Source organism: Fulmarus glacialis, unplaced genomic scaffold (assembly GCF_000690835.1).
Source record: "Fulmarus glacialis isolate BGI_N327 unplaced genomic scaffold, ASM69083v1 scaffold16519, whole genome shotgun sequence".
Lineage (NCBI taxonomy): Eukaryota > Metazoa > Chordata > Aves > Procellariiformes > Procellariidae > Fulmarus > Fulmarus glacialis.
This window is the reverse complement of record NW_009234016.1, coordinates 25,326-36,546: the sequence shown is the minus strand read 5'-3', so window position 1 is coordinate 36,546 and position 11,221 is coordinate 25,326. Positions and strand designations below refer to the sequence as shown.

The following is an 11,221-nucleotide window of genomic DNA, read 5'->3' as shown; positions in this document are numbered from 1 at the left end:
AGGGATGTTGCACACTGTGGAAGACAGCGGTGCCCTGGACCTATTCATAGAAGGTGAGAGGCAGATGCCACATCTCAATTACTGACAGTTTGTGAAGGGAGGCTCTGTCTTGGCTGATAACTATAGTGAGATGCTCGGCTTCTACACAGCTTGAATTGGGAAGACCGTCTATTTTCTATCAATGCAACAGTGATGAGCGGACTGTTCCAATATTTGGGGGCAGGGGAGGGAGTGCGTGCAGATTTAAATATTTAGCATTTCTCTCACAGGTTCTGTGTGTGCCATGAATTTAGTGTCAGATGGGTAACAGTGGTAAACAATGCCTCATCTTTGGATCTGACCAAAGTCTCAAAGCAAATGGAAATCTTCCTGTAGGCTTCAGTGAGCTTTGGGATCTACTGCTTTCTCCTCAGGACAGGGAGTATTTGGGATTTAGCTGTACAGGCTGCAGATTCCTCTTTGTGAGCAGTCCTTCATTTGAAATCTGAAGGAAACGCCTGCAGGGCTGACAAAGGAATCTCTGCAGTCCAGTTAACCTTGGGCATCTCTGCTGAGTCTAGTGATAATAGCAGTGCTATTTCCTCCATGAAAGATGAAAGGACGTGTGACCAGCTCCTTCCAGAGGGGTTTCAGTTTTCAGGCACTTGCTTGAAATGGTGTTGAAAAGGTGAGAAGTCTTTCTGTCATGTTACCAGTCTGTTGAGAGATGGATGCTCTCAAACAGAGGAATTTTAACTTAGTGTTATCTAACACTTGAAAGTTTTTAGAGATTCTGAGAGTTCAGGGCAAGAAAGGGCCATTAAACCATCTATAAATCACCTGTCTCAAGCTATGCCTCTGCTGAGATGCGTGGCTCTTTAGCTAAAGGAGGTCTCCTAGATAAACCTCCAGTATTGCCCTGGATATACCAAGAGACGGTGAACCTAGAAGTCTCTGGTATTTTTTTTTAAGATGCTTTCCTAGAATACAAATCAAAAGAGTGTGTTTTTCAAATGAGTCATGCCATGACAGCAAGATACATCCAAGACAGCCTTACTAAATCCTATGGAACAATGTTCTGCACAGTGTCTCAGTAAGGGGGCTATTGTCAAAACTTTATCCGCTGAACATTCAGGTGCCCAGGTTCTAAAAATACCAGAAGAGGAACTTTGCTTCCTGAAACTGGTCCACTGGTATATGTGTGGAGGCAGACGCAGCCTGCCAGCATGAGGCAACTCCCTTGTGATTTTGTTAGGGAAACCCCAGGTGATGTGCAGCCAGTGCCTGGTAAACATAGTTTCTTGTTGATTCCTCTTATTAGGACAGAGCGGCCAGAGTTTTTAAAGTTGCAGTGAACCAAGAATAACAGCCCTTACTGGGGGCTGAGGAGTTGAACAGTACCACAAAGGTGACGGGTGCCTTGCTTTCTGGCAAGGTATATGGGATAACTGCAGTGAGGCGGAATGGCTGATAGACTGCACTGTTACCTCAGGGACAGTAGCAGCAGCAGGAGGAGCTCTCAGTCTGCATCTAAGGATACTCAGCAGTTTCAGTTCTGATATCTCCTCCGGAAAGATATGCTTTTAAAGGCCAATTTTCATACTGTAGGAAGCCTGCTCTATTCAATTACCAGAAATTTTTATGCTTTTGAGCTAGGGCTTTGTTTCCTTCCCTTCCTGGTTCCTTATGTTTATTTGGTGTCCTGATGCTCAGTTTGTCACTTGCAGTTCATTTCCATGCATGGTTTGTAGTGCAGCTAGAACAGGACTGCTGTAATGTTGCTGTAGAGAGCTTGGGCTGGGCTATCAAAAGTAACAGTGCTGGGAATGACGACGTTACTCTGCTCTCTCAGCACCTCCGTGCTCATTTAATTTCTAAGCTCTTTGCTCACTGGTCTGCTAAAGCCCTGTGGAAGATGGATTGTGAGTGCTCTTGGGTGTGAATTACTGATCCTGTTTCTTCTGCCTAGTTCTGGTGCGGCTTGTAGTGGAGCTGAAGTCAGAACAGTACTTACACTGCATTTTGGATGAAAGCCAAAAAGAGGTCAGTGAAGATGAATTCCCTGCCCTTCCTTTCAATCCTTTAGAGGTTGAGGAGATGGGAATGAGTGGCCCTGCAAGACTGCAGCTACTGTGCTGGGATGCAGCCTCTGCTACAGTAGGATGTCCTAGTGCCAGCTCCCTGCTGTGATTTTGGCAGTGTTGGTGTCTACCTTGGAGTTTTCCTATTGTTCCTATGATGCCGTGCAGCCGTGTGGCTTCATGACGCTTGTGTGAAGCTATGTGGCTTCCTCAGATTCTTCTTTTCCTACCTTACTGTTTCAGTGATATGAGGAGCTTTCCCAACCTGTGCTGTGAGCTCTTCCTCTCTTCATTCCTAAGTTTGTGATGGTCCCATGGGGTACCAAAAATTGGGAAGTAGCAAAAGTGGGGAGAAGTTCAGCTGGTTCATCTGCTCATGTAAGAGCTGGAGGGGAGAGAGAGGAAAAGGAGCAACAAGCAAGAGATTTCTTGGATTAATTAGAAGACATTTTGGAGACTTAGCAGTGTGTTCAGGGTTTTCCTATGATTTATCCTAAGTGATGAAGAGGACCCAGTTTAGGAAGAGATTCTATTCTGGAGGATTATGCATCACCAAGAGCTTGCTGGTTTGGGTGCATTTCTGCCTTTGGACTGTGTGCTCACCAGTAAAACATTTTCTTTCTCTGTCTCCTCTACAGCTGTGCAAATCAACTACCATGAGAGGCAGCCTGCCCACATTCACTCTCTTGGGCAAGCTAGCAGATGCCATCCCAGGCTTTGCTGATGTACTGGTGGTAGAGCACAGTGAGTAATGTGTCATGCCCCACTGAAGGCTAGTATTCACAGCTCTAATACACATACACATGCATGCACTCCCCTGTCCCCCGTGTGAATTCATGAAGGTCACACAACAAGCCTGTCCAGAAGTCGGAGTGGCATTCAGGCCTCCTGGGTTGCAGGTCAGTACCTTCATAGCAGGCTTGTCATTGTGCTCTTAGCCAGCCTGGCAAAACCAGCCTCTGTGAACTGGGATTTGTGGGTCTTCGTCACAGGCAACACCCATTTAGTTTTTCTTTCCTTGGTCCAGCCCCTGGGGAACTGGTGAGCAAGCTTAGCTGTTTGTGGAAGTATCTGGGATGATGGATCTTCATATGTGAACAGCGAGCTCCTCTAGGCATTTGTTGCTGTACCTCTGCTCAGTGGGGCAGGTGGTGGTGAGCACATCACCTAATTGTGGCATTCATTAATCTGCATACACCAGTCTGTCCAGTGGGCTTTTGCAAGTTTTCAAGGGAAATAGGCTGATGCTTTTAAAAAGTCAGTTCATTGGTGTGAATATTTGCCATTTCTGTTCCTCACGCTAGATAATTTAGTGGATCATCTGCTGATGGGCTTGACATACCCAAATGAAGGTATAAAGGCTGCTGTCTGCTACTTGTATGGCAAGCTGTACTCTTCTCCTGTTGGCACAGAACGGCTCTCAGCACACTTCGAAGAAAGGCTGTGTGGTCTCTTCTTGAATACTTTGGGGCGTGCACAGACAAGGGAGCTACAGGTTAATTGTTTGGGTAAGGCATTGCTGAGAGAAGCTGCAAGGTGCAAGGGAAGGCTTAGAATGAGGAAAAAATCCTTGGCTGGTTTAGATGCTCTAATGTGGGTTGTTCCCTAGAGGAGCTTTTTGCTGCTTGTCTGAAGCAGTCAATCCTTTCTGTTACTCCATAGCAGTCAAATGGCCCAGACCTGCTGCTGAGCTCCCTCAGCCCGCCATTGTCCCTCGAGCCCCACATTTGCCTAGCACTGACTAATCTTCAGAGTCTCTTCAGAGCTTGCACTGTGGCGTGGCCTGGGCTGTCTCAATTTGACTTTTCATCCTAGGAACAGACCATCCCTCAATGTGTCTGAATGCAAACACTATGCACGGACAGGTGGATTTTGTAGAGCAGTGGGATGGAGTCTAACAGATATGGTCTTCAGATGTGGGGCATCATGTTATTTAGGTTAGAAAGCTAATGTGGAAGTGGCGCTCTCTTGCATTTATGCTTCCAACTGCACATATCAACTGTTGCTGGGGAGCACAATTTCAGTCTTTCTGACATTGCTTGTTTGTAAACCATCCAGGGAATTCCTCCTTTGTAGGAGGTAAGCAGGAACTGGATTGCTCCTCGGATCATCTACTTAGCTACTAGAAATGGATGATGATTCCTTTGAAAGCAGAATTCTATAGCTCAGACGGTACCTCTTGTGGATTTGTACTGACATGTACTGATGATTTGTATCAATACCTGTAGCAGTGCTCTATACTTTTATACTGAGGGCTTATTTGTGTGTGTGTATATCCTTTAGCTAAACACAGCTGTTTCAGTAAGCGCCTGTGAAAGTAGAAGGGGACGATAAATGCCAGTTGTCTAAGAATTATTCCAGGGAAAATGTCTAGTTATTGTTGGGTCACTGAGTAGCTTGGAGAAAAATGCAGGCCAAGAGCTCTCCAAGAAACAGTTTAAGGGGTGGGTACTGAAGCACAGAAGACGATGCGAGTAGAGTGCTCCTGAGATCATGTACCAGTGCACATGCACGTCTCTGAGAAGGAACAGGGAGCAGATCAGACCCAGCAAAAAGCATCAGTAACAGGGGGTTGCAAGACATGGGGCTCATAGCAATATCTGGGGACACAGTGAGAAGAAGCTCCCTGATCTGGAGGTGAGGGCCTCTGTTAGGAGTGCAGGAAAGGGGAGGAAGTTGGCAACAAGTCTTAGGCTGTAAATACTCCTGTGTTAATATAATCCTTGCTGTGCCCAGTATGGTGTTCGTTCTTTCTCCCCCTTTTGCAGGTTTGCTAAAGGAGCTGCTGAAATCTGACCATTTTGTATCCATTCTTATGAATAATTCAAAGACAGAGCAGGAGTCTGAGAACCCTGACATTTTAGAAGGGGAAGATCCGCTGCCACTTGTTCTCAAAAAGGTGATTGCTGAAGTAGTAGTGAATTGTCGGTAGACGTAAAGAATTTGCTGACCTGTATTGAATCTTTATCTGAGGCACTTGAGTTTGCTGTTGCCAACACCAGCAATAGAGACTACAGTGGGAAATGGGGACATCCCCATAGATCACCTCATTGTTCATTCCTGCATCCTGGAGGGGGGAAATTTTACTCCTGGCCTCAGCTGATTTTACTCACTCACACTTGAGGTCTGATACAGCACTTGTAGTGCCAGCATGACAAAGCATGGGGGCAGAGCTATTCTTACTCATAATCTTCTCTGTTGTGGTTCTCATTTTGCATTTTTTTTAGGGTATTTGGTCCAGTGTTTTATCTTGCCTTTGCAAGTTTAATGTGTGAAACACATGCCAAAAGAGAGATCTTCATCTATGTTTTAAATTTTAAAATGTAGAGGAAACTGTTTCCTACTCATATCTGCATAGTTGACTTCCTCTCTCATTTCGACTTTTGTTTCCCAACAGCTTTTGTTGACCAGAGATGAGATGTTACAGGCAGCAAGTTCTCACTGTGTGGCTGCAGTGCTGGTTCACTCTCCCAGCAGATATGCTCCTGCTTTTATCCATGCGGATGTCCCAGGTGCGGAAATGCAGTAGCATCTTATTATTCATCTCCCAGTATCAAAGCACTCCCTGGCTGGCTGTTTTAGGAATCAGTCTGGCTCCATGAAATCCACTGATGGCATAATGTGTGCAGTGACCATTTTATATCAGTAAAAATGGCTAATGTGATTTTAGGAATAGAAGCGGAGAGTAAGTTTTCAACTGAAAGTGTAGAAGCAACTGTCAACAGGCGGAATGGCATTTCCACAGCAAGAATTTGGACAAGTCCTTGTGATCAAGGTCCTTCTTGCCGGACCTTAGATACAAGCCTAAACAGACTGGGGTTCCATCTTATCCCACTAAATATTGTAAGTTCGCACAGAATTTGGTCTAGGATTTAGCTTTAGAATGCAGCTTTGGGAGATGGTTTATTATTTCTCTGTAATCCCAAATGACAGAAATGCTTTCATTTTACAAATTCTTTGGGAGATGTAAAAGTTCTGAGGAGAAAAAAAGATCACTGCATCTGTGGTAAAGCTTGCTTTGTGGCTTTTCATTTGTGCCAAAGGCTAGAGCCACAAGTCAGCTCCTGCCTGCTGAGTTTGTGCTGGGAAGATGCCTGCCCGTGGGACTCTGCTCTCCAGTCACCTTGTTTTGAAGACTAGCATACCCCCAAGCATCCACTCTGTTCTCCATTCCTGCCATTTCATAATACAACCGTTCTCCCTGTGGCTGTTGCTATGCTTCCTTGTTTCCTTCTCCTTCCTCTGCTCTGTTCTAGGAGCAGCTGTGCCACACTGTGAGCAGAATGCCTCTTACCAGGGTGACCTTCTTTGTGTGTGTGTGTGTGTGTGTGTTTGCAGAATTCCTATTTGAGTGTCTCTCGTGCAACAGTGAAATTCTCATCTGGTCAGTGTATTGCTGCCTGCTTCTCCTAACTGAAGAGCGCCTTTTCTTCTCGAAGTGTCACACAGTCTATGGTGAGTCATCAACCTTTCTGACAGAGTGACTGCAGTAATACTGTGGGCATTTGCTGTGCCGCTAGCTGAATTTCAATGCTTTACACACAATCGCAATTTCCAGTCAGGATGGATAAAGGACTGAAAATGGGTACCTATCAGACATGTTTGTGATGTCCAACATAGCTTGAATTTACAGTGTCACTGTCCTAATGAGTTCCTGATGCATTCGTTATAATAACCCGTTATCACGACTGACACTACCTAAGTTACTATTAGGTGTTTCTGTGGACATGCCAAGAGTGGCTTTAGGAAGAAAGGCTAAATTCTTTCTGTTCTTCTGGACTTACCTCCAGCAGTGGAGGTTGGGGCCTATTATCACGGAGCTGAGTGAACACTCAGCAGTTTCGGGCAGTTGTTTCTGTCAGTGGCTCAGAAGAATAATTGTTCAAATCTTCCTTCCTTTTAAAAATTAATTTTGCTTCCATCCTGGAGTTTGGGGTGTTAAAAGCCCTCTCTGTGACTTCTCTTGGACATGTGCAGGCATTGAATCTCTGGTGAGGAGTCTCCAAGATGTCCTGCAGCTGAACAATGTGGAGTTGCACAAACAAGGGCTCCTGCTCTTCACTGAAATACTGAAACGGTAAGGGAGTACCCCCATCAGGCTTGCAGAGGCAGAGTTTGGTGCCCCAAATGGAGGCTGTGGTGCTTTTGCTTTTTAAGGTTTTTGTCCAAGACAAATATCTACACCCCCAGAGCCTTTGTGTTTGAAAGATGTTGCTGAACAAACACATCTGTCTGTTCTTGTGAAGAAGGGCCTGATGGTTATTTCCAAACCTCCCAGCTTGTCCTCTTTGCGCATGCATCCACCAGTATATCTGCCTCTTCCTGCTTCCTTGCCAATCTGGGAGGTGAAATCTCCTTTCAGCTGTAGACAGAGGCAGGGGGGAAGGCCAGGAAGGTCCAGGCGTATGTGAGCAGGCCAGCTCCTGCTAAGTGCGCCTCTGTGACAAAATTCCATGGCTTCTAGTCTTGTATCATCATCTGAGCTAAATTCAAACAGCAAAAACAAATTCTAGGCTGAAATATTAATGTCTTCTGTCACTTTTTTCCTAAGGAATAACATACCCTGGCTTGTTTTTCTTCTGTGCTCCCTGTTCTTGCCTCTGTGATCTTGTTCCTGTCCTGTCATGCTAGTGACAGAGTCTTGTTTTTGCCACTTAGTTCCCCCAGGAGAGCCCTTGAGCTGAATTTTGGAAATGTCATAGTCAGTTTTGTAGTGGCAGTGTACAAAGGAGAAGGAAAAGCAGCAGTGCTAGAACAGTGTGATGATGCCAGTGTGGGATCTGTCAAAAAGAGAAACCAGGATGTGGGAAACACTAATTACAGCATTTATGCTTGTAAAACAAAGAGAACACTCTGTGCAATTACTCTCATTTTCTAGCACACCCATTCTGTTTCTCTGAGCTTTGCCTTAAACATGATGTTTTATTTAAAACTATCTCATAGTGGGGAAAGGGGTCTCATCCTGGAACCTCTCCTCTTGGTTTTTCCTTGCAGATGGATTCTCTTGTGTAAGTGAGCCCCACACTCTGGTGTTGTCCAAGCGGGACGTACTGCTCCCCTTGGCAGTATGTCAGGAATGGTGGGTAGCTCTCCCTGGAGTGCCCCTTGTCTCTCCCAGCACAACCAGAGTGGCAGGCACAGTTTGGGGCCCGAAGACAAGAGGCTGCAGGAAGCTACAAGAGTGCTGTCCTTCACACTTTTCTCCCAGGCCCTGAAGACGACATAGTGCACCATATTGCGAGTGGGTTTGTGCCTCTTGAATGAGTCAGCAATACTCCTCCATCCCTTCCTCCCTGCATGAGTCAGTAAAGACGTTTTTTTTTTCCTGATGTGTTTTACTTCAGGTCAGTGATTAAAGAAAGGAAATACAGGGGATTAATAGAATTACAGTATAAGTAGAAACGATTTGGAAGTTCAGCACATCACTTATGGCTTGGGCCAGAGGCTGCTCGTGGTGCCCAAGTTCCACAAGACCTTTTCCTTGCCTTGCCCTCCTCACAGTAGAACGTGAGGTGACTGCCAAGCTGGATTTCATCCCACTGAGTGACTAAGAAGAGTGGTTCTGCCTCTGTTCACTTTTTGCCCTGTAGCTGGGCTACTAGTGTAATTTCTACTGAAGTTCACTTTCCTCTCCCATTTGTGCATGGGAGCATGTACTCCTGGGTTGCTTTAGTCAGGCATGTGTGTAAACCTGAATAACAGGGAATGATTTTGGCTCCCAAGTCTGGCTCCTGTCATGCTGTGCTGCTTTTCTTGATTCACTTTGGAGAGGCCCTCTGGCAGGCTGTTAGTGCCTCTTGTCCACATGTAGCTGCCTGTCTTCCCCCCGCCCTCCCAACTGTACCTGACTTGTCAGGAGCCAAATGAGCACAGTCTGCCATTTACACAACTCTGTCCAATTATGGGATTAATGGCTTGTCATCCCTCCATGCTCTTGTGCTGAATGCTCAAAGGTGTTGGGCCACAAGGTGATCAGTCGACCAAAATGTTCACTATCAAGAATTGTCAAAACAGTTGGATTGTGTTTATTTTCCTGATTACTTTTCAAGTTCATGAAAGTCCCTGTCCTTCTGGCACCATCTGGCATTAGAATTGCTATAGGACTGTGAGAGGAGCTATTCTCATGGCATCGTCCTCGTTCTAGGATGGTGGTGTTTGCTTGTTTACTCAGAAATCTGAATTGCCACATGAACCCGCAAATGGCAGAGCAGATGGCCTCGGCATAAAGTCCTAGGCAGAGAAATCACTGTATTTTGCAAAGCCTGTTCTTCTTGTGCTTTTCATGTCAGTGTTTGCTGGTGCAGTCACACAGTTATCCAGGCTGTGGGGTTTTTCATCGTAGTAGGGCTCCAGACCTGCTGAAGTTCACTCTTCGTAGCAAACCCTCCACCTGCTCAAGTTTGAGACTACCTCCTTGAGAGCAGCTGGCTCTGAATACTGAAAAGCAAGGCTGGAACCACACAGCTCAGCTGTCCATGGTGAAATGAGGAGAGGGCACTACAGCTCCTTAACTCTAACAATATTCTCCTTGCTTACTCAGTTTTCTCTTTGCAGGCAACCAGTGGAAATCAAATTATTCACAAACCGAGGTGTGTGTATAGAAGCCATTGATGTTTTGATGGAGACAGTGAACTGCCCAGTGCTGGAGGTGGTTCTGGAGGCTGTGAGAGCTGTGGCAGCTTTCCTGAGGTAGGCAGGAAAATATTCGCAGTCTTTTCTTCAGATAGATCTGTTGATACCATGTTGGTCTCTGCAGCTCCCTTGTGGCTGTGTGGGTGAGTGTGCTCTGCAGTGGGACTTCTGTCTGAGACAGGCGTGGGTACAGCACAGCTAGCTTCCCACCTGCCTCAAAAGGCTGCCAGGGCAATGAAGCTGTGGTAGGTAGCAAGTAGCTGCAGCAAGGACCTAGCGTCCCAGGCAGGCTTGTACTGCGGCTGCTGTGGCTTTGTCACTCTGGGCCCCACCTGGATAGAAAAGAGTGAGCATAAGACTCTGTACAGTCATATGCTTCCTGACTGTAGTGGGAGAGGACAGTGAATGCAGTGAGGGTGTGTTTTGAGCTCACATCTGGATGAAGGCACTGTTCAGATACTGTGACCTTAGTGTGCTGTGCTACAGAGAAGTGGCCATGGCATATTGCTGTCAGAAGAGCACTTATTTCTGCTGGTGTTGCCTTCCCAGGTAGAATGTCCCCAGCAGGGAATGTGCATGCTGTCTTTCTCTCTGCTTGTTCAGGAAGGACCATCTGAGCTCCCCTCCAGTCCCATATGAAGAGCTGCAGAAGCTGCTGGAGGCAGTGCTGAAGCGGTGTGCTGACCTTTCCCCACCACAGAGTAGCAAGAGGCATGCAGTAAGTCAAAAGTTGTTGTTGCTTGTTGGTAGAACCAAGCAGGACAGTGATGATCCTCCTAGCACACTATGTGGATGTTGTATATATGTTCCGTCCCCTTACCTTATGGCTGTTGGGTTCCCTGGTGTTTCTTTTGATTCTCATGCCTTGATATGGTACCAATCTTTGTCTTTGAAGTAGCTGAAGATGGATGTTGCTGAATGTTGTCTTTCTAAATTAATGAAGATTTGTGGGGCACCACTTGAGCACGCTGCTCTCTTTGTGTCCAGTACTCCAAGGTCACTTCCCCTTCTTCAGGCCCCCACCTTGTAGGCTGCATCGGTCAATCTATTTTTTTGGCAGTGAAGGCCTCTTGCTGTGCCTTCAGACCAAGAGGGTCATCATATATGCACTGTGATGCCTCAGCAAGGGAGCTGTTAGCCACTCTCTGAACTGCAAATCATTTCCTGTTCCTGGAATGTGTAGTGTGATGTGCTGCTGGGACCTATGCACTTCTGAGGAGAGCCCCCATTACAGATGCCTAGTGAGAAGACAAGGGCTGAGCCTTCTTGCTCTAGGCTTAGAGCCATGGAGGTTTAGATGGCATGTCTGTAATGGCAAGAGCATCTTGCAGCTGTTAGCCACTCTCTGAACTGCAAATCATTTCCTGTTCCTGGAATGTGTAGTGTGATGTGCTGCTGGGACCTATGCACTTCTGAGGAGAGCCCCCATTACAGATGCCTAGTGAGAAGACAAGGGCTGAGCCTTCTTGCTCTAGGCTTAGAGCCATGGAGGTTTAGATGGCATGTCTGTAATGGCAAGAGCATCTTGC

General features: G+C 46.3%; 1 protein-coding gene across 1 annotated transcript in view; it reads left to right on the top strand.

Annotated features, from left to right (window-relative positions):
• Nucleotides 1–4: 4 nt before the first annotated feature.
• The window catches only part of MEI1 (meiosis inhibitor 1), a gene marked incomplete at its 3' end in the record, with an annotated part of 36,316 nt that continues 25,099 nt past the window's right edge, over nt 5–11,221 (top strand). Inside the window, 10 exon segments of the mRNA XM_009585523.1 lie at nt 5–53; nt 1,949–2,022; nt 2,699–2,804; nt 3,365–3,568; nt 4,829–4,959; nt 5,458–5,572; nt 6,399–6,515; nt 7,038–7,137; nt 9,615–9,749; nt 10,296–10,410. Coding sequence (XP_009583818.1) covers nt 5–53; nt 1,949–2,022; nt 2,699–2,804; nt 3,365–3,568; nt 4,829–4,959; nt 5,458–5,572; nt 6,399–6,515; nt 7,038–7,137; nt 9,615–9,749; nt 10,296–10,410 — 1,146 coding nt within the window.